The following is a 23,538-nucleotide window of genomic DNA, read 5'->3' as shown; positions in this document are numbered from 1 at the left end:
TATCTGTTTTGTCAATATGCTAAGATGACTCTATGCCACAGGACTTCGTTGACGGCAGAAGCTAAGATCAGTCATCTCTGAAGCCCTACATTGCACCTGGCATATTTTTTATATATATATATATAGAGAGAGAGAGAGAGAGAAAGAGAGAGAGAGAGAGAAAGAGAGAGAGAGACAGGCTCTCACTCTGTCTCCCAGGCTGGAGTGCAGTGGTGCCATCTCGGCTCACTGCAGAGATGGGAGATTTGACCTCCCAGGCTCAAATGATTCTCGTGCCTCTCTCCCGAGTAGCTGGGATTACAGGTGCTCACCACCATGCATGGCTAATTTTTTTTGCATTTTTAGTAGAGATGGGGTTTCACCATGTTGGCCAGGCTAGTCTTGAACTTCTGGGCTCAAGTGATCCGACTGCCTCGCCTCCAAAGTGCTGATATTACAGGTGTGAGCCACAGCATCCGGCACACCTGGCATATTTTGTCCACAGTACATTTTCAATAAATGTAAACTAGAAATACAGGTAAATCCTATTTGCACCTTCCTAACTTGCTTCCTAACTTGCTTCCCATTCTACATGTCTCAGGGACCACTGGTGACATGGCAGAGATGAACCTCACCTTGGTGACCGAGTTCCTCCTTATTGCATTCACTGAATATCCTGAATGGGCACTCCCTCTCTTCCTCTTGTTTTTATTTATGTATCTCATCACTTTATTGGGGAACTTAGGGATGATTATTCTGGTCCGCATGGATCACCAGCTCCACACTCCGATGTATTTCCTTCTGAGTCACCTCGCTTTCATGGACATCTGCTACTCATCTGTCACTGTCCCCCAGATGCTGGCAGCGCTGCTGGAGCACGGGGCAGCTTTATCCTACACACGCTGTGCTGCTCAGTTCTTTCTGTTCACCTTCTTTGGTTCCATCGACTGCTACCTCTTGGCCCTCATGGCCTATGACCGCTACTTGGCTGTGTGCCAGCCCCTGCTTTATGTCACCATCATGACACAGCAGGCCTGCTTGAGTCTTGTGGCTGGGGCTTACGTTGCTGGTCTCGTCAGTGCCTTGGTGCGGACAGTCTCAGCCTTCACTCTCTCCTTCTGCGGAACCAATGAGATTGACTTTATTTTCTGTGACCTCCCTCCTCTGTTAAAGTTGACCTGTGGGGAGAGCTACACTCAGGAGGTGGTGATTATTGTGTTTGCCATTTTTGTCATCCCTGCCTCCATGGTGGTGATCTTGGTGTCCTACCTGTTTATCATCGTGGCCATCATGAGGATCCCTGCTGGAAGCCGGGCCAAGACCTTCTCCACCTGCACCTCCCACCTCACTGCTGTGTCACTCTTCTTTGGTACCCTCATCTTCATGTACCTGAGAGGTAACTCGGGTCAGTCTTTGGAGAAGAATCGGGTAGTGTCTGTGCTTTACACAGCAGTCATCCCCATGTTGAATCCCCTCATCTACAGCCTGAGGAACAAGGAAGTGAAGGAGGCCCTGAGAAAAATTCTCAATAGAGCCAAGTTGTCCTAACCATCTCCAAACTTGGAAAATCCCGAGAACCACCTACTCTGTAGTGTCAGAATTCTGGACGCTCATTATTTATAGCATGCTCAATGTTTAAATGAATATATTATGGTGCTAGGTATAAAAAAGAACCAGAACTTTTAGCTCCAGGGAGAGGAAGGAAGATAAGGAAAAGTCAACCTGAAAAGAGATTGGAGTGGGAGTTTTGATTCCCAGGACAAGTGACAAAAGGATTTGAAATTAAATCCTGTGCAATCCAAATATGGCACACCTCACCTGTCTGTGATTATGAGTAATTTTTTTTGCAAAATTTTTAATGAAAGATTTTCATCATATAGAAATGTTAAAAATAATGTGTAGGAAGTTTCCTATACTCAGTACTGAGATTGTGTAATTGCTAATATTTGCTATCTTTACTTGGTTACGTAGATGTAATCTATCCGTGAGTTTATTCATCAATCAATTCACTCACCAAACCACCTTTTTTTGATTCATTTCAAAGTGAGTTCCAGACATCAGCATTAGTACCCTTTACTTCTATGCACTTCAGAATTATATCATCAATTAGGATTCAATATTTAGATTACATTTATTTTTAATGATCAAACTATGGTTGTTTGATGATCCAATTAGTAAAGCTGACCCTGCTCAAGGTATTCCTTAATATTCTGGTAGTAGTTCTCAAGAAGGCCCCACACAAACTTCTAAACAATGCCTACAATAACATGTCTGTCAATTGCTATCACCTCTGGATATATGCCCTGTTCTTTTTCTTCCTACCTATTACAGTTCTCTCTCATCATATGGCATGACTAAAAATCCACTTAGCAAAGTTATACCATTCCCACTGCCCATAATGGCATCTTCAGTGTTTGTATCATAGACATTGACTCTCTGTGTTCTCAAAGCTTTTTCCCTCAGGGAGGCAGAACATTGCTGCATTCCACATGGGGATAGACAGGAGGGTGGTCATTGCCTATCCTGGGTCCCTGCTCTCTGCAGCAGCTCAGCCTGCATCCAAAGCCTCACAAAATCTGTCTGTTCTTAATCTTTACTTCTCTAATCACAGGGGACTTGTCTCAATCAAACCCAAGGCACTGGAAGAGAACAGGCCCCATCTATTAATCTTTTCTTCATTTAAACAAATTTTTATACCTGGAACTCAAACTTCTTTTCCTGTCTCCTGGATTACCAAGAAAAAAAATCCAAATCCAAAACCAAAACCAAAACAACAACAGCAAAAAATCCGGGGTACCCTGTATGTGATTGATACAAACAATTGTGGAGAAGGTGACAGTATCTTACAAACCTAGGATGATTTTAAACTCATCCAGACAAAAATGCTGTGTGAAACACGGAATTCCAGTTACAGGACTTTAAATGGAAAGAAGATATGTGAAAGGTGGGAGACTCAGCATGCGGGTAGCCAAAGGATATTCAATGGAAGGTGGCTTATAGTAAAATAAAACACATCTGAATCTTTAAAGACATTATGTTTATTCTAGAAGACAGAATATTTTAAAGTACATATTGTAATTTTCACAAGAAATATTTTATCCCTTTAATAGTGTTTTGTCTGGTTGTGAAAACCCAGGCTTAAAATTTATAGCTTCACTAAGGGGTATAATTAATAAATAGTATATGCATCAATTGTGTTACAGGTTGTGTAAAAAATGTTAAAGAAATGTTGGAAAGCTTGAATCAGTGATATGAAATTCCCTCCTGGTTGTGTCTGTGTGAATAAAAGCAGTGTACTAAGGAATTATTTGCTCTCTTAGAATCTACCAGAAGTCAGGAAGTACACGATGAATGGAAAGGGGCTACTAAGAGAATAAGTTGCCAGGTAGAAGAAAAAAAATTAATGCCTCCTTCTGATTAAATTCTAAACAAGTATCTTCAGATTTATATTCAAGAAGGAAGGGCTAATTGAAAAGGCTGTAGGAACTAGTGGTCATGAAACCCCATGTTGTATATGGAACATCATCTACTTTTTAGTCTATAAATTGAGCTCAGGAAAAGTTAAAAAATGCTTTCCATTTAGGTATGGAAGATGAGTCGGGGTTCAATTAGGACATTTTTAAGAAAAGTTGACAATAGGAAAGTTACCTGATTGTAAATGGGTGTGAATATTTCCTTACATTCTGCTATACCTTGTGTTGAACTCATTCAAATAAAAAACCCGTGGTTCTTTTTGTTCAGTTATTTTAATTCTGGAATGGAAATCCTACCATTTTTGACAACATGGATTAACCTAGAGGACATTATGCTAAGTTAAATAAGCAAGTCACGGAAGGGCAAATATTGCATGATTTTACTTATATGAGGTATCTAAAAATATTATGTTGGTGCAAAAGGAATTGCAGTTTTTGCCATTACTTTCAATGGCAAAACCGCAATACCTTTTGCTCCAACCTGTCAAGCTCATAGAAGCAGAAGTTGCATGGTGATTGCCTCAGCTGGGGAGAGGAAGAAATAGGGGAATTGTTCAATCAGCATAAAGTTTCAATTATGCACGATGAATAAGTTCTGGCCATCTGTTGTACAACATAATATCTATAGTTAACAATATATTGAATACTTTAAAACATGTTAAAAGGACAGATCTCATGTTAATAGTCTTACCACCAAAAGACCAATCAAGCAACCAAACCAAAAATCACAAACCCAGAAAACAACAAAAAAGGAAACCCACAAAAGAACATTAGAAAATTTTTGGAGATGACAGATATGTGATATGTGTATATCCAAACTCACCAAAATGTATATTAAATAACCGTAATTTTTTTGTATAGCAATTATACCTCAATAAAGCTTTAAAAAATCTCCTTTTGGATATACATGCTTAAGGGAAATCCAGGTTACTCAAAGCAGGAAACACCATCTACTGGGATGTTTTGAATGTGGCTATAGTACCTAAAAGGAGAATAACAAGGTCTTCCGAAGAGAAACCTTGGACATCCAGCTCACAAGGGAATAGCAATGGTAGTGCCCATCTGCATCCTGCCTGGTCTCACACCAGGCACTCAGGCTGGCTCCTCCCATTACCTTTCTCAAGTGTCTGCCAACATATGGTGCGCTTCAAGGAGACCTCCACTATCAGGAGCCAGGTCCTCAGGAGATGTCAAAAAGGGACTTGTTGGTAGCATGACTTTTCTAGTGGGCCTCAGGAGGGCCTCCCACCCTTTTCTGCCCCAAACATGAATGAGATGTTCTGGGGACCACACTACTTGGTACAAGAGGGGGAGAAGAAAAGCCACAGCTCTTCCCTGGTAAGTGCGAGTTGGCATATATTACTTTATTTTTGTTGCAGTGGATATGAGCAATATAGCATGATTTTTGAGTAGCCAAGAATGAGCCTGAGTCCATCTTAAATCCCTATTCTTTGTTTAAATTTCCTTTGCTTTAAATTAGTTGGCCTGACATTTTCTTGGAGACTATAGGATATGATAGGAAATGTTGGGTGGTGATGGTCCCTGATCGGCTGAGTGTCCTTCCATAAAACAACTTCCTTGTTCTGTATCTCAATTTCTCCATCTGAAAAATGGGGGAGCAGGTTGATTAAAAGAATTATGAATCCCTCTGTGGTCTCAGATTCTTTCTATCTAGGCTTTAGCCCTGTTAAATTTTAAATTATTTGAGAAGAGATTTCACATAAAGCATTGCCAGTCATCTCCTTCAGAGGGAGATGTCTGAGACCTGTCTCAGAGCATGGGTTAAGATGGAGAGAGAGCACTTGAGAACCTGGAAATTGAGAATTATGGGAATGGCTAAGGCCAAGGAAGATGGAGTGGCCAGAGACAAACTTTCTGCATCTTACATTAGCCCTAGAAGTCAGGCTTAAGCTTAAAAAATTATCAAGCAGCCATTGTCTTCCCAATGCCTTGTTCATGCCAGATAGGATGTAAACAGAAACTGTTTAGACTCTAGTGGCCGACATGCTTTTCACTCTGCCACCTGTTGCCTCCCTCAGCCACTGTTCAGCCAACATCTCTGTGGGGTTCCCTGAAGCACAGGTGCAGTGGGAATTTCTCTGATTCTTCTTACCATTGTGTGGTAAAAATCTATTCTTTTGTGTTCACAGAACAGCTTTCTCTCTTATCTGGGAAATGCTCCATTCTTTACTCTAACCATATGGGTCACGCAAGTACTCCATCTCCCTGTAGATCTCATCTTCCTGGTCTTCACTGACTGGAAACTGATTGACATTGGGCCAATCCTGGTACCCCATTTTTTTGCCACATAACATCTGGGTTCTTCCTTGGGATTTTTTTAAAGTTGGAACCTAAAAACGTGACTTTTCATCTTCTTTATGGCAAAAAAGCTAGAACATGTGAATAGTAGAAACAACTAGTGGGTATTTTTTTCTACTTTGTTGAAGAAAAGAACATTGAGTCAGAAACAATTATGGACAATAGGGAAATTCTTGGAGTCATGGGAATTGTTCATCACAGTTGTGCTTGAGACTTGGCTGCATCCCTTCCTGCCCTCCCCTTGGTTTTGAGAATCATGTAGTGAATTCATCTATGGATTCAAGCCATGTTACCTGCTGGGCAGAAACCCAGGGACTGTAAGTCATTCTTTCTTTGGGATTTCATTCTCCACATCTGTAAAATGAGAAGATGCACTGGATTCCAAAGTTCCTTCTGGCTTCATCATTCTGGAAAATTCAGACACAAAGGCTCTGAAAACACTTAGAGAAACCTTATAAAGGAAGCAATGGAGGACACTTACCTCAGGATTGCACACCTCTGAGAGGATTTGGAGGAAGCACAGATATGCATAGAACTGAATTAAGATTAATGCACTTGATTATTTGGCCATCTTTGTTTGAGGCCCCTTCTATATTTAAGGGCAATAAGGGACCACTGGGTAAAGTGCTGATTAACAAGTTTGGCATTAAAAAGTCACAGATGGGGAATCAAATTAACTACTGATGTAATCATTAAACATCTTCCTATTTGGAAGCCTCAGCCAGTTCATCTGTGGATTGAAATGCCTGGGTTATTTGACCTCTAATTTCCCCTTCAGTTCCAGCATCTTCTGAGAGCCTAAAAAAAATTCCACAGTTCTACAATATGTAAAGTGAGGGCAGGGATAGCAATGATGAATTGAGAGGGGAACGTTTGCAGTAGGATAAGTCCTTCCAAAGTCCTTCTAAAGCAAATTTATAGGCACTAGGTGTTCCTCAGCCTTGAATTGGCATGAGATCCACCTAAGCCTGGATGGAGAAAGATCGTGAAGATGAATTTCAGGGCAAGAGCTGAAGATACATTCTCCTTACATACTTCCTGGTTCCTCCAGGCCACAAGTCATGACTTCTTGGCTATAAGGAACACTTAAAGTAGTTCAAGAAAAGATCTTTTTGGAAGAAGAGAGGATTATCCCTTGAAATAAAGTCATCTTGGGTATTTTTCTGATCCAATCAGCTATGGCTAGAAAGGTAAGGCCAGCCCTTCACCAGTGGCCATGGTGATACTTCGTAGAAGGAGCGAGGGCCTGGTAGAGTGCCCCAAGAATTTCCTACCACAATCTATTCACTTTGAGACTTAGGTCTCGTCTGTTAGCTGAGTTCCCTTCTTTCTAAAAAGCTAGAAGGTACATAGCTAGAAGGTACAGACATAGAAGGAAGAACCCCTCAATTATTCCCAAACAGGGAGTTCAGAGACATCTTCATGACAGTTTGCAATATACTATAGGAATTAGGAGTGCACCTTCTGGAGACAGACCACTTGGGTTAAACTCTAGCTCTGCCATTTACTGTGGGATTATTGGTGGTCCACTTCAACAATCTGTGCCTGAATTTTCTCATCTCCTTAAAATGAAGATAATAATGGTACCTTGTTCATGGAATTGTTTTGTGGATTAAATGAATCTATCTATCTATCTATCTATCTATCTATCTATCTATCTATCTATCATCTCTATCATCTATTTTCTATCAATCATCTACCTGTTTATTATCTATCATCCATTTATCATCTATCATCTGTCTGTCTACGTAATCATATATCTATGAACCTATCTACTATCAACTATATCTATCATCTGATTTATCATCATCTATCATCTCTTAGAAGAGTGAATTGGCATACAGTAAGCAGCTAAGTTAGTCTTTGCTGTTGGATTTTCCTGTGGGATTTTCCTTTCCAAATTCTGCTCAGATCTATAGCTCTTAGACAAAAAAATCTCTAAACCTCTTTTACTTCAGTTTTATAGGCTCTAATACTCACAATATATGAAATTTTGATCTATACTCTGAGGTTCATTTTGCTTCTCTTCTGGGACTGGCCAAACAGTGACTGAACCATCTTAATAATCATTCTGATAGTGTTTTTTAATTAAAAAATTTAATTGACAAATAATAATTGTGTTTACATATTTATAGGGTACAATGTAATGTTTTAGTCTATGTATGCATTATAGAATGATTCAATGAAGCCACTTAAATAAGCCAGTTGTTTTAAATTTGACTATGGCTTCCTGAAAGCAGGACCTTGATGGCCTCACAGTCTATTTCATATGGGGTAACAATAAGGGGGTTGCTGTAATTATATAGTAGAATTGCAGGGGTTCAGCCATTGGATCCACTTCACAATCAAAGAGAGAGACATTCTTTAAAGGACAAGGTGGTTTCCTCTTCCATATTCCTGAGGGATCTGCCTGGAATGATGTTGCTCCCCCAGACTCCCTTCTAATTCTTTTCCCTGTAGGAGTGATTGCTCCTGGGGGAGCCAGTCAGAGACTTCAGGGAGCCAGATCCTGAGATGAGTTATCAGGATATGCTGTTTCTTGGAACAATTACTACTTTGCTATTTGGCATTTGGACAGTTTCTGAGCCTCTTTAGACCTGTACTGCCTAAGGAGCATCCTTTACTTAGAACTCTAGTTCTGTACGATGCTAATGAAAAAGAAGTTCTGTGCTCAAATTCTTTTGGGAAATGGTGGGTTAGGAAAAAGTTGATGAGGTTTCTTTTTTTCTTTTTCTTTTTCTTTAACTTTTAAGTTCAGGGGTACATGTACAGGTTTGTTACAAAGATAAACTTGTGTCTTGGGGGTTTGTTGTACAGATTATTTAATCACCCAGGTATTAAGCCCAATGGTAATAACCCATTAGTTGTTTTTCCTGATCCTCTCCCTCCTCCTACCTTCCACCCTCCAATAGGCCCCAGTGTGTGTTGGTCCCCTCTATATATTCATGTATTCTCATCATTTAGCTCCCACTTATAAGTAAGAATATGTGGTATTTGTTTTTCTGTTCCTGTATTAGTTTGCCAAGGTTTCTTAATTATAGGATTTTGTAGATCCTTTAATATACTAATATGTAATGTGATTTTCCATGTGAAGAATATAGTATGCAGTGGTCTCCAGATTTATGAGAACAGTGAACCTATTTTCCTGGAATGTCTACCTACGACACCTGGGGAAAGGTAAGGCCTTCAAAATACAAGCCTTCCGGTATGGTTCTCAAATCTGCTACATGTTATAATCACCAGGGAATTTATGAATATTACTGGCGTTCAGCTCCTACACTCAGGCATTCTGATTCAATTGTTAAGGGGTGTAATCTGGGCCTCACGAGTTGCTTCCCAGGTGATTCTAATGTGCAGTGAAGATTGAGAACCAATGCTCTGGGGTCCTGTTGTCTAGCGCCATATTCCAGATAGGCTCAGTCAACTGAGCATTGACCTGGTCCAAGTCATTGTTTTGCCACCAAGAAGCTCCAGAGTCCTCTCTGTATCTAGGTTTTTAAAATTGATAAGACAGGGAGACATCACATTCACCCTATCTTGGGTCTCCCATGATAGGAAGAAAGGCACTGATAGGACTTTGGAGAAATCATGTTTTGCAAGAACATGTCTTTATTATTTTAGTTCAGTTTATGGCAGGACACACAGAGGGGCAGGGAGGTCTAGAGGTCCCAATCCCAAGGCATTGTTGCCACAATTTTTGGAGATTAACTGTATGGAAATCCCCTGGTATGCCTGTTCATAATGTAGATACTGCTCCCATGGCGGATGTACTGCATCTGCATCAATCTATGGAGGTGGGGCACTGCTATTCACATTTTAAACAAATTCTCTGGATAAATTCTTACCCGCACTGAAGTTTGAGAATTAGTGCTATGGGGGAGGGGTTGGTTACCAACAAGAATTTGCTCAGCTTGCCTGGTGGAAGTCTGTTCACAGCCCGCCCACACTGGCCTCTCCAACATTTTATCTTATGACTCCCCACCTGCACCATTCTCTACTTCTGCCAAATGATGAACTTTCGAAGTCATCAATTACAGCATGTTTTGGCAATGGGGAGCAAAAGCTTATGCTTATAAAAAGCCTCCTTTGGGGATCAGTTCATAGCTGGCTATGGTGGCATTGTGTAAAACCCCTGACAAAACTCCCAACTGAGATATAGGAAACCTTCAAAGAAGTACATTTCTTTTGGTACAAGGCAGGAAGAACCCAAGACTAGGAACCAGCTCCATCAGAACTTGCTGAGGGATGGGGCTTTGGAAGTTTGAAATTAAAGAGAAACTTTCAAAGGTATTAATTAGACACCTTGTTAGGAAGTCATATGAAGATAAGTCTCCTTTCCCTGGAGAATCACCTCAGGAACCAATTAGGGTGTAATACTGGGACAGTGAATATAAGAAGCACATCAGCAAGGTTTCATGCTAGATTGGAAGCTCAGGGAGAAAGGCTGGTCCCCTAGTCTTGTTATCTCAAAGTAAGTCTAGAAAAATCTAAGGAAACACTAGCGTCAGGGATATATTGTTTTGTCAAGGGGTAGAGGAAAGACAGAGACTCCTAGAAGTGAGACTAAAACACAGAAGCATTGGAAGTGACCCCATCTCATTAGGTTGCTATGATTATGGGGATATCTGCAATTTTGTTTACAGAAAGGGAACAAAGGCAAGGTAACTGAAGCCCAGAGAGGAAACGTGACTTGCCCAGGGTCTTACATGCAGTGTGGGTAAACTAGAAGCCAGGTGTCCTTTGGCTTGGCAGGTGATGGGCAGACAACACATGAAACAAAAGAGGAGGGCATTAGCAAAGTAGAATTCAGGTGAGGACAGTTTGTGTCCAGCTCATGACTTTCAGATCTAATTTGTTTTCTTTGTTATTCTCCTTAATGGGTCAGCTCAGTATTGGTCTGGCTGCTGGTACATCAGGTACTCAAACACTATCAAAGCCCTCTTTTACAGCCCTGTTCTAGAACTCCACTAAGGACCCCCAAATTTATTAATCCGAATTCCTCCAACAGCACTCAGACAACACAAGACTACAAAAATATTTCTGCTTTCAAATTTGGATACTGTTTATTTTCAAGCTACTGTGTTTATTAGGGGCTTTGAGAACAACCAAACAAAGCTTATGGAGCTTTGTTAGGTGCCTAAAAAACTTATGTTTGCTCTTTTGATTTCAAGGTTAACGCTTGAGTGTGTGTTTATGTGTGTGTATACACACCCTTAATAAGCCAGCCAACTCTAATTAGGATAACAGCTGTTTGTTAAACTTGCATGTCATTAGACTGAGAATAGTAATATTCCTACAAGCAGAGCCCATTGCTGATTGCTAATAGATTTTTTGTTTATATGTTTTTGTTGAGAGAATATAAATTTTCCTTCCTTAAAGCATTCATTTAAAATTTTAATAGCCACCTTATGTATGTGGAGTGCTTTTAGCTTTCCAATGTGCTTTTGCCTCTGTTTTAACCTAGGCATTAATCTTATCTCATAAGCAGGGCAAGCATTATGATCCTCTTTTGGCAGAGGAGGAAATTGAGGTTCAGAGAGGTTAAGTGTCTTGTGTAAGATCAAACAGCTAATTGGGGACAGAGTTGCAAATACAAGCGCTGACTTGTAAGTCAGGAATCACTTGTTCTCTGTTCTTTCTATAATAGAAGCATTCATGACTTTTTATCTTATATTACAGTGAGCTCTATATCTGTCTATATCTATCTTCGACTGAAAAGTGTGTTGAAGTTGAGTGCCGACATGTAAGACATGCAATTTAAAGCTTTGTTACTTGAAATCATTTGAACTCCCCTTGAGGTGTCCCCTCATCTGGCTCTTAGCCGTTGCAGATGAACCACTGCATGGATGGCTGAAAGGAATTACACCGTAGTGACGGAGTTCTTCCTTACTGCATTTACTGAACATCTCCAGTGGAGGGTTCCTCTCTTCCTCATATTTTTGAGTTTCTATCTTGCCACTATGTTAGGGAACACAGGCATGATCCTCCTGATCCGTGGAGATCGTCGGCTCCACACCCCAATGTACTTCTTCCTCAGCCACCTTTCCTTGGTAGACGTCTGCTACTCGTCCGCCATCATCCCTCAGATGCTGACTGTGCTGTGGGAGCACGGCACAACCATCTCCCAGGCTCGCTGTGCAGCTCAGTTCTTCCTCTTCACCTTCTTTGCCTCCATCGACTGCTACCTTCTGGCCATCATGGCCTATGACCGCTACACGGCCGTGTGCCAGCCCCTGCTTTATGTCACCATCATAACCGAGAAAGCCCGTTGGGGCTTAGTCACTGGGACTTACGTTGCTGGTTTTTTCAGTGCCTTTGTTCGAACGATCACAGCCTTCACTTTCTCCTTTTGTGGAAACAATGAGATCAACTTCATTTTCTGTGACTTCCCTCCTCTATTAAAACTCTCCTGTGGGGACAGCTACACTCAGGAAGTGGTGATTATTGTGTTTGCTCTTTTCGTCATGCCTGCCTATATCTTGGTGATCTTGGTGTCCTACCTGTTTATCATTGTGGCCATCCTGCAGATCCACTCTGCTGGAGGCCGGGCCAAGACCTTCTCCACCTGCGCCTCCCACCTCACTGCCATCGCTCTTTTCTTTGGCACCCTCATCTTCATGTACCTGCGAGACAACACAGGCCAGTCCTCCGAGGGAGACCGAGTGGTGTCTGTGCTCTACACGGTGGTGACCCCAATGCTGAATCCCCTTATCTATAGCCTGAGAAACAAGGAGGTAAAAGAGGCCGTTAGGAAAGCCCTGAGAAAATCAAAGGCTGCTAGAAGACCCTAAATGGACCCTTGTGAAATATATCATTCCTTAGTTTCCCCATCTTTTCTGTCTTTTCTCAATAGTACCTTCTGGAGAGACTTTCCTAAATAACCCTATGCAAAATCGCACCTGAACTCCCCACCTCCACTTTCTGATTTATTATTCTATGTAATACTTATCATCATCTGACATATTAGATGTTTTATGTGTTTTACATTTTCTAATGCTCACAACTAGAAAGTAAGCAACATGAGAGCAAATATTTTTTTATCCGAGCTTCATTTCTATATGTCCAGTTCCTAGCAAACGACCTAGCATGTGAAAGGCACTCAATAAGTATTTGTTGAGTGAATGAATCTCAGGTTCCAGTGTCTACTTTTAAGTTGTAACTTCTTCAGTCATCAGTTTTCTTATCTGTCAAGTAGATTTGTCTACCTTATAGGACTATGGTTTTGAGGATCCAATGCATAAATTGACAAGGATCACCTCTGTCTTATTCACTAGTATCTGCAGAACACAGTGCATTGCCTTGCCTGACACAATAAATACTTGATGGGTGAAGCAAGAATATTTGGAAAATTATAAAGCAGTCTACAAATACAACTACTGTTTTGATCCAAAGGGATTTTCCAAATTTTGTCATTTATTCATTTATTCTTTCTTTTTTTGTTGTCTTCTTGTTTCTGTGATTTTTGAATAACAATGAGGAAAACTATAATATAATAATAATAATAATAATAATAATAATAATAGCAAGTTACACTTATTAGGCATTATTATCTTCCAGGACTTACAATAAGTTTGCTATAGGAATTATTTGATTTAATTTACAGGACATCCCTATGAGGTAGGTTCTATTATTATCTCTGCTTTATAGGTAGGTGAGGCACTTGAGGCTTAGAGATGTTGAGTAATACTTTCAAGGTCGGCAAACAAGTAGTTTGGTGGGGCTTCCACCCAGCTAGGCCTGAGCTCCTATCAGACACGCACGCTGTTGCTAGCTGTAATCTATTGCCTATTCTGTATAATCACTCAACCGGAATTTATTGTTACTGCTTTTGTCTTTTTCCTTTTATCTGGTGAAGAAAGGGTAAAAGTCCAATCTGTTGGTGTAGATGGCAGTCAACAACATTCATTTTATAGCCCCTATGTTCTAGGAATGTATAATGTGACTTTGTGTATGTGTGTGTGTGTGTATAGTTGTACATGATAAAGTGAAGTGTGTAGATTAAACAGCAACTTCTGAATTTGAGGAATGTGCCTTTTAAGGAGATATAATAAATATTTTAGAAAGGAATTGGCTGGGCATATTTAGGAAAAGGTATAGGGAAAAAATTAGCACCTATGACCAAGAGGTTTGGGATCATATGTCAGCTCTGGTAGAAATCATTTAAAAACTGCAGATTGGGGTGAAGCAATACCACAGAATGCCTCTTGAGGATCATTTTCCAAATATTAACTGTCATGCAAATATTTTCAGAGCACATCAACATCTGTGGTGGGTGTTAGACTTATTTGTGTTGTGGAAAGAACTCAGAACTTGGCACCAAAGTGTCCAGTCTGCCACTTCTTAGCAGTGTGGCTTCAGATTAATTAGTGCCTTTCAGCCTGCTTCTCCTCTGTGAAATAATACTTACTAAGCACTTACTCTGGGACATGATTTACATGTATCTCATTTATTCTCACAATAACTTGGTATATCTGGATAATTGGAAGGCATGTTATTATGGTGCTTGTCCAGGCTCCACAGCCTAGTGAGTAGTGACGGGCAGAGGGACCCATAGCTGATCTCTGGGCCTCTTTATTGCAGAACTGTCTGGAACAGTCCCTCCTGGGCCCAGATTAGCTCTAAACCTGGACATTTCCAGGAGTCAAGTTCTCAAATAATTTTTTAACTTAATTATTAAGCTAGTGCACACTTACCATATCCTAGGTACAATGCTAAAAGCTTTACATGAATCCTTTATTTTAGCTCTCCTAATAATGTTAATGAAAAGTAATTTTTATTGACCCAATTTAGCAAAAGAAAAAAGAAAATCGAAGACTCAGAGATATTATGTGACTTGACCAAGTTATGTAGTAAGAAAGTGGCAGATGAGGGAGGTTCTGTTCTCAGGTCTCTGACTCCAAAGTACATACTCTTATCTGATAATCGCCCTTCTGCATTCTTTCTTTTCCTTCTCCCAGGCCCTAGTTCCTGGTTATAGTTTGCTTCAGAGGTTATCTGGGTTTCAGTTGCATTCTTGATCTCCATGTTTGGTAGGTGTGGGCTGAGATGGGTGAGTTTGATGGACTCACATTATTGTGAAGTTCATGGAACTCATTTTGGCCCTCTTGTAGGCCAATGAGGAGAGTCTGGGGGAATCTATAACTCCCTCAGAAAGAGCAGGGTGGGCTCAGGTAAAGTATTGCTTTCAAAGCCCTTCCAGAATATCTGTTGGCTCAGAGTGCTTCAATAAATAGCTAATCAGCTTAGTGCCTCCAAGCAGGCACTAACCTTCCCTTCAGGTCTTCTTTTTCAGTCTTAAGTGATTACCTAAGGAATTCAATATTTCTTTCCAAACACTGATTATTGTTATTTATTACTATTTGTTAGCATTTACAAATATGGAATTGTATATATACACAATGTGTATGTTTACTTTGTTATTTTTGTTATATCTATCATTATTATCAAAAGACATCATTCAAAAGATGTATCTGAAATCCCTTCTAATTTACTAAAACTTTAAAATATAGTTTTATTGAGATTTGACATGCAATAAACTGTACATATTTAAAGTGTACAATTTGATAAGTTTTGACATGTATACACTCATGAAACCATCGCCATAATCAAGATAATGAACGTGTACATCACTTCCCAAGTTTCCTTATACCTACTACACTTTCTCCCATGTGCCCCTTCCCATCATTCCCCATCTACACCCTCAGGCCACTACTGGTCTGCTTTTTGTCCTATACATTAGTTTGAATTTTATATAAATTTTATGTCAATGGACTCATATCTGACTTCTTCTACTTAGCATAATGATTTTGAGAATCATTAACATTGTTGTGTATATCAATAATTCATTCCACATTATTGTTGAGTATTATTACATTGTATACTGTGTTTGTTTATTCATTCATCTATTTGTGGGGATTTTAATTGTTTCCACTTTTTGGCTATTATAAACAAACCTGCTGTGAATATTCATGAACAACCTTTGTATGGATATATACTTTCAGTTCTCTTAGGTAAATACCTAAGGGTGAAGTGGTTGGACTACATAGTAGGTATATGTTTAATTTCTTAGGAAACAGCCGAATTGTTTTCAAAGTGGTTGTATCACTAAACATTCCCACCAACAGTGCTAACAGTGCATGAGAATTCCAGTTCTTCCAAATCCTCACCTAAACTTAGCATGGTCAGTCTTTCTAATTTTTGGAAATTGTGGTAAGAACAGATAACATGAGATTTACCCTCTTAACAAATTTTGAGTTTAGTATGGTATTGTTAACCATAAATATGATGTTCTACAGCAAATCTCCAGAATTGATTCATCTTGCATGACTGGAACTTTAAGCCTATTGAACTACAATTCCTCATTCTTCCTGTCCCCAAGCCCCTGGCAACCACCATTCTATTTTTGCTTTTATGAGTTTGACTATTTTAGATATCTTAAAGTGAAATCATGTAGTATTTGTCTTTCTGTGACTGGCTTATTTCACTTAGCATAATGTTTTCAAGGTTCATCTATGTAGTTGCATATGGTAAGATTTCCTTTAAAAGATGAGTAATATTCTAATATATACAGTCAACCCTCGGTGTCCATGGGGGATTGGTTCCAGGACCTTCCACAAATACCCAAATCTGCAGATGCTCAAGTCTCTGATATAAAATGATGTAATATTTGCATATAAACCTATGCGCATCTTCTTGTATACTTTAAATGATCTCTAGATTACTTATAATCCCTAATACAGTATCAGTGCTATTCATAAGTGCTATTTAAATTGTTGTTATGCTGTATTGTTTAAAAATAATGACAAGAAAAAAGTCTATGCACGTTCAGTACAGACACAATTGTTTTTCAACTATTTTGATCCAAGATTGGTTGAATCCATGACTGTGGAACCCACAGAGGCAGAGGGCCAACTGTACCACATTTTCTTTATCTCTTCATATGTCAGTGGACATTTAGGTTATTTCCACATCTCAGCTACTACGAATAATGTTTCAATGATCATGGGAGTACACACACACACACACACACACACACACACACACACATATATATATATCTTGGTTTCAATTCTTTTGGATAAATACTCAGAAGTATTGGATATTTATTGCTGGGTCATACGATAATTCTATCTTTAGTTTTTTGAGAAAACTTCATACTGTTTCCCATAGCAACTGCATCATCTTACATTTCCCACAACAGTGTACAAGGGTTCCAATTTCTCCATGTCCTCACAATCATTTTTTTTAAATAATAACCATCCTAACAGGTATGAGATGATATCTCACTGTGGTTTGATTTGCATTCCCCTGTTGATGAGTTATGTTAAGCATCTTTTCATAGACCTATTGGCCAGTTGTATATCATTTTGGAAAAATACCTATTCAGATCTTTTGCCCATTAAAATGTTTTTTTAATTTAAAAAGATTTATTGAATAAAGATTGTATATATATATAAGGTGTGTAATTTGATGACTTGATATATGCATTGTAATAATCATTACATTGTGTAATCACTATCACAAATTAATCAATGCACCCATCACCACACATGCTGTATATGACATCTCCAGAACTTGTTCATTTTATAACTGAAAATTTGTTCCCTTTGATCAATATATTATTTTCTTCCACCTCCAGCCACTGGGAACCATTGTTCTCTGCTTCTATGAATTGGACTTTTTTAGATTCCACATATAATTGATATCATACAGTATTTGCCTTTCTGTTTCTGGATTATTTCACTTAGCATAATATCCTCCAGGTTCATCCATGTTGTCACAGATGCTGGTATTTTCTTCTTTTTTATAGCAATTAATAAATAATACTCCATTGTATATGCATACCACATTTCCTTTATCCATTCATCCATCTATAGACACAAGTGTTTTCTCTGTCTTAGCCACAGTGACTAATGCTGCAATTAACATGAGAGTGCAGATATATTTTTGAGATACTGATTTCATTTTCTTTGGATAAAAATTCAGAAATGGAGTTGCTGGATTGTATACCAATTTACATTCCCACTAACAATGAACAAGTGTTTTTTTTTCTTCCACACACTCTCCAACACTTATCTTTTGACTTTTTGAGAATAGCCATCCTAACACATGTGAGGTGATATTTCATTGTGGTTTGATTTGCATTTTTCTGATGAATAGTGACGTTGAACACCTTTTCATATACCTGTTGGCCATTTTTATGTCTTCTTTGGACAAATGTGTATTTAGATCTTTTACCCATCTTCTAATTCAATTACTTTTTTTTCCTATTGAGTTGTACAAGTTCCTTGTATATTTTAGATATTAATCCCTTATCAGATATATGATTTGCAAATATCTTCTCCCATTCCATAGGTTGTCATTTTACTCTGTTGACTGTTTCCTTTGAAGAGAAGCAGCTTTAAAAAATTTGATGTGGTCCAACTTGTCTAGTTTTGCTTTTGTTGCCTGTGCATTTGGTGTCACAGCTAAGAAAGTGTTGTCAAGACCAAAAGCATGAACATTTTTCTCTGCATTTTCTCCTAAGAGTTTCAGGATTTACATTTATGTGTTTTTAATTCATGCTGGATTGATTTTTGTGTATGGTGTGTGATTAGCATCCAGCTTCATTCCTTTGCATGTGGAAATCTGGTTTTCCCAATATCATTTGTTGAAGGCACTATAATTTCTCCACTGTGTATTCTTGGTGCCATTGTCAAATATTGGTTGATCATATTTGGGTTTATTTTTGGGCTCTCTATTCAGTTCCATTTGTCTATATGTCTGTCTTTATGCTAGTATATTTGTATCTTGCAACCTTGCTAAACTCACTTATTAGTTTAAGTAGCTTCTTTTGTTTATTCCTTTTGATTTTCTACATATAAAATTGTGTTGTCTATGAATAAAAGCAGTTTTATCTCTTTCTTTCTAATTTGAATAGTTTTATTTCTTTTTCTTGCCTTATTGCACTGGCTAGAACTTCCAACACAATGTTAAATGGAAATGAGGAGAATGTAAATTTCTGTCCCATTGTTTATATTAGGGAATAATCTCTCATTTTCCCACCATTCCTTATGTAGATTTTTCACAGATGATCTTTATCACATAAGGGAGTTCCCTTTGATTCCTGTTTTTTCTTTTCATAGTATTTTTCTTTTTAAAATCAGGAATGGATTTAGGATTTTCTGCATCTACTGAGCTGATAATCTAGTTTTGTTTTTGTTTATTAATGTGATGGATAGCATTTTTTGATTTTTGAATGTTAAACCATTCTTGTAATTTGGGGATAAACTATACTTGGTTACAGTATATTATTCTTTTCATTATCGCAGTAAGAAGAAGATGTTCCTGATCATTCTAGGGTGGGTAAAAGTGTCACAGATGGTATTACCTAAAACTTTATGCCAATTTTAAAAGAGGTTTGTAGTTCTGAGTCATTTACAATCCTCTGTTAAAAGGAGAATATATATAGAGGGACATATGCAAGTGGAAGGAAGACAGAGGCAAAGAAGAAATTTGAAATTTTTTCATCTTCTGAAAAATCTGTTCTGAAGGAGGTAGTTTCATTTTGATTTCAATGCTGAGGATTCAGGACTGCTTGAGAGATAGCTAGGGATGATAGCTGCCTGAGTTGAAGAGAGCAGATCAGAAAGTATGATTTCAGGAGTAATGGTTTTTGTCCTGTGGTGTTTGAAACAGTTGCTCCTTCTTTTTTCTTGGACAAATTTTCACATTCTTCCTTTGTCTTCCTGACTACTAGTTTATTCTGTTTCTTAAATATTAGAGTCTAACAGAGCTTTGTCATTGACCTTGCTCTCTCTCTTAGTTACTCCTTAGGTAATTTCACCAAGCCCTATGATTTTAAATACTTATTTTATTTAAATAAAATAAAATAAAATTCTTTACCGTGGCCTATAAGACTCAGCCTGGATGGGTTTCTAATTACCTCCATGACTATATGTGCTTCCACTCTCCCCACTCACTCTGCTCTAGACATGGAGAATGCTGTCCATGCAGAATGCCAAACCTGTTCCCACATAAGGATTTTAAACCGGCTCTTCCCTTTTATTAGAATGTGTCCCCAGGTCTCATGGTTCACTCCCTTATTCTATTCAGTTCTCTGCTCAAACATCTAAGAGAGTCCTTCCCCAAGGCCTAACTTCCTTTGCTACCATTAGCCACTCTCTGTTTCATTGTCCCCATACCTGCTTTACCTCTCATTGAATTCTTCTTACCACCTCATATCAATGACGTATTTATTTATGTGTTCATTATCTGTCTTATGCACTATGAAGTAACAGCCAAGGAAGCAACAGCGTTGCCTCATTTCCTTTTGACTCTCAATAAGTATTAAAAAAATTCTAGTGATCAGTAAGTAAATATTTGCTGACCCTTTATAGATGAGGTTTTACAAGTTATTCCTAGCCAAGGTATAGATTTTTGTGTGTATGTTTCTAGGCAGTCCTCTTGCATTTGTGTTAGCTACAATGAGATGGCATTGGTTTCTGTTGATTTATTCATAAAATCAAAAATTGGCTTTTCTCAGGTACAGCTAACACAAAAGAACAAGAATAGTATAAAATTCAGTTGGCTGTGCTTTGCACAAAATCTTTATGTTTTCTTAATCTGATGACATTAATTATTGACCAAACATTGTCTTCACTTATCAAGTCTTAAAAATCATGTAAAATCATTTTTAAGTTAATTTTTCTTTTTAGGTTGAGAGTGCACTGAGGTCATGCACTGTGAATTATTCATTCTTTTAGTCCCAGATTCAGAGCCTGACAAATAGAAAGTTCTCAATAAATGTTTCTTGAAAATGGCAAATTGAAGAATGATTCAGGGAAATAAAAGTATCTAGGTATAGATTTACGCATTTCCTCTGTAAAGACTTGTCTGGATTTTTATAAAAGTTTGTGACTTTCTATTTTCTTACTCGATTCTGTTCTGTGCCCCAAATCTAATCCTAATTCATTTTCTCAGGCACACTCTCAATGTACATGTAAGTCTAAATCTGGCCAAATTAACCTTTCTGTTACTCACTGCAGATGAAGTTCTGCTTTCCAGCCTCCTGTGGGACCTACACACCAGAGATAAGTGGTTCAGCACAGGCCAACAGGGATGGGACCAGTTTAGACCAAATTACCTGCATTTAACCCTAGTGGTCCTTATTCTATCAAATATGGACTAGATCTAACCAGAAGAAAGGCTGGGGGGTGGGGAATCCCAGGTTCACCCAACTAATGTTTATATAACTCAGAAAATTCTGGTACCATGTTAAGCATGATGGTTGAATAGGCAAGACGGTTCATATTCATTAAAATTCTAAAAAGTTTTTCCCTCTTCCTATAATGGTAATCATTGTAAAATGTTAAAGCAATACAGAATGTAATATGAATCATTTTATCTCATGACCCAAGCAAAACCGCTGTTATGGTTATATATTACTGTGTACAAACCACTCCAAATGGGAGAAACTTAAAACAATAACAATCATCTTATGGTTGTCTTTTGGGTTCTAGGGGTTGACTGGGCTTGGCTAGGTAGTTTTCACTTGGGCTCTCATGTGACTTGTGGTTGGGGCTGAGGCTAGAATCACCTGAAAACTCACTCACTCACATGTTGGTGACTGGGTGGGGAGACTCAAAGACTGTTGGACCAGTGCAGCTGGGACTCCTTGGACAACTCTCTTGAATTCTGTGTAGTCTTTCCATATGGTCTCTCCAGCATGGTGACTTCAGGGTAGTGGAACTTCCATAGCAACTCAGAGCTCCAGAGGTCCATGTCCTGAGAGAGAGTGGGCCAGGTGGAAGTGTGTCTTTGTCTGGGATGCTATAACAAATTTCCATGAACTTGGTGGCTTAAAAAATATTTATTTTTCATAGTTCTGGAGGCCGAAAGTCTGAGATGAGTGTGCTAGCCAGGATGGTTAGGTTCTGATGAGGCCTCTCTTTTGGTTTCAGACTGCTGATTTCTTGATGTATTCTCCATGTGGCAGAAATAGAATTCTCTGGGATCCCTTGTATAAAGGCACTAATAATTTATGAGGGCTTCATCCTCATGACCTACTCAGCTTTCAAAGGCTCCACCTCCTACTATCATCACTTTGGGGTTAGGATTTTAACACATGAATTTTGGAGGGAAACAAATATTTAGTCCATATCAAAGCTGAATTTGTTCTTCTAAGACAGCCTCAGAAATCATGCAGCAGTACTAATGGGGTGCTCTATTGGTCAAAAAGGTACTCAAAACCAAGCTCAATGGTGAGGGTCATGGGTTCCACCTCTTGATGGAGAAGTGGTAGGGTACTTCAAGAGCACGTGGGATGGAAATATTGTGGCCATTTTTGGGAAATGCAATCTGCCACAACCACTTATATTTTGTTGGCTCTCCTCTGAGGCATCTCTTTATGCAAATTCTGTTTTACAAAAAATGGGTTTTTATGATACATGCTGTTATAAAACTTTCTTTGTTCATATTAGACCAATTGCAAGATCACAGAAAAAAGAAACTGAGATTAGCAACATGAGTTGCCTTGCAGTGAATTAGCTGCAGAGTTGGTCCAGATTCCATGTCTCTTGATTACAAATCTAGGACCCTTTCTACTGCTCCACATGGAACAATGAAGGCAGAGTTCTGTGATGTTCCATGTTGGAGCTATGGATGAAACAGGATGGATATTGAGGTACTTGAGGAAGGCTAGAACTGTTGAGAGGTTTATTTGGTAGCCCATACAGAAGCAGGTGGGTTTTACATTTATAATGAAAACTAAATGGAAGCATCAAAGTTTACAAGATAGCATGGAGAAAGGCAGGTGGCTGATTATACATTTCCTCTTAAATAGGTTGGATGATTCTAAGTTTAGAGAAGAATGGAAGTCAGCTTAGGCTGGGAAAAAATAAACTTAATTTGGCAGGGCAGGTAGGTTGGAGTTGGAAGCCAGGAAGGTAGGCAGTTAAAAAAAAAGTATCACTTTGTTTTTAGTGTCTACTATATACCACATAGCTGTTGGGGACAGAGTCAGAACTCTAACTGATACATTTATACATAAACTCTGTGGTTTTCCATTGAAATAATTGAAGTCATCTGGAGTCATATTTCCTAAAACATATTTGTACAAGGCTAGTTCCATGAACAACTGGGATGAATTGGGTTCTGTATGATGAAAATAAATGAATTTCAATTATTTCAAGTTTAGTCTTGAGAAATACTGTGTACCATCTTACCCTCTTGGAGATTTACATGACAATGAAGGTTCTGGGAAGTTGTCCAGTTATTACATTGTGCTTCATATAACTCAGAGTTGCCAAAAATTATTTGACCATGGGAATCTTCATTGTTACAACCACTAAACATCTCACTGAATAGTACCTTAACAAAACAAACTTTGAGAAAAACTGACCTAAAGAAATGTAGATTAAAGAAAGAAGTAGTAATAACTGTCTTCAAAGCTACAAAAGCTAGACTGTAGGCACTGTATGCACCTGTGATAGTCTAGGTTATGAATAATATGTACCAAAGTTTGTAATAATATAGATTGTAATTAAGATGTGTGTTTTTAAATTAATTTTTTATTTATGCATAAATTTATAATTTATTGATACATGTATTTTTATTGATAAATTGTCCTCCATAGTTATGGGAAATATCTTATATTTTGATACATTCATATAATGTGTAATAATCAAATTAGGGGATTAGGATATCCATAACCTTAAACATTTATCTTTTCTTTATGGTGAGAACATTGGAATTATTCTCTTTTAGCTATTTTGAAATATATAATAGA

General features: G+C 38.4%; 2 protein-coding genes across 2 annotated transcripts; both read left to right on the top strand.

Moving 5' to 3' along the window:
* The first annotated feature begins 594 nt into the window (after nucleotides 1–594).
* LOC129008479 (olfactory receptor 9Q1) lies at nucleotides 595–1,527 on the top strand. Its single transcript, XM_054440784.1, has one exon. It carries the CDS (start codon nucleotides 595–597, stop codon nucleotides 1,525–1,527), a length of 933 nt encoding a protein of 310 aa, XP_054296759.1.
* A 10,090-nt stretch (nucleotides 1,528–11,617) lies between these two features.
* Nucleotides 11,618–12,562, top strand: LOC129008478 (olfactory receptor 9Q2). The gene has a single exon (XM_054440783.2). It carries the CDS (start codon nucleotides 11,618–11,620, stop codon nucleotides 12,560–12,562), a length of 945 nt encoding a protein of 314 aa, XP_054296758.2.
* Nucleotides 12,563–23,538: the final 10,976 nt, after the last annotated feature.

This window comes from Pongo pygmaeus, chromosome 9 (assembly GCF_028885625.2).
Source record: "Pongo pygmaeus isolate AG05252 chromosome 9, NHGRI_mPonPyg2-v2.0_pri, whole genome shotgun sequence".
Lineage (NCBI taxonomy): Eukaryota > Metazoa > Chordata > Mammalia > Primates > Hominidae > Pongo > Pongo pygmaeus.
The sequence above is the reverse complement of the archived record's forward strand: the minus strand, read 5'-3'. Positions and strand labels throughout refer to the sequence as shown.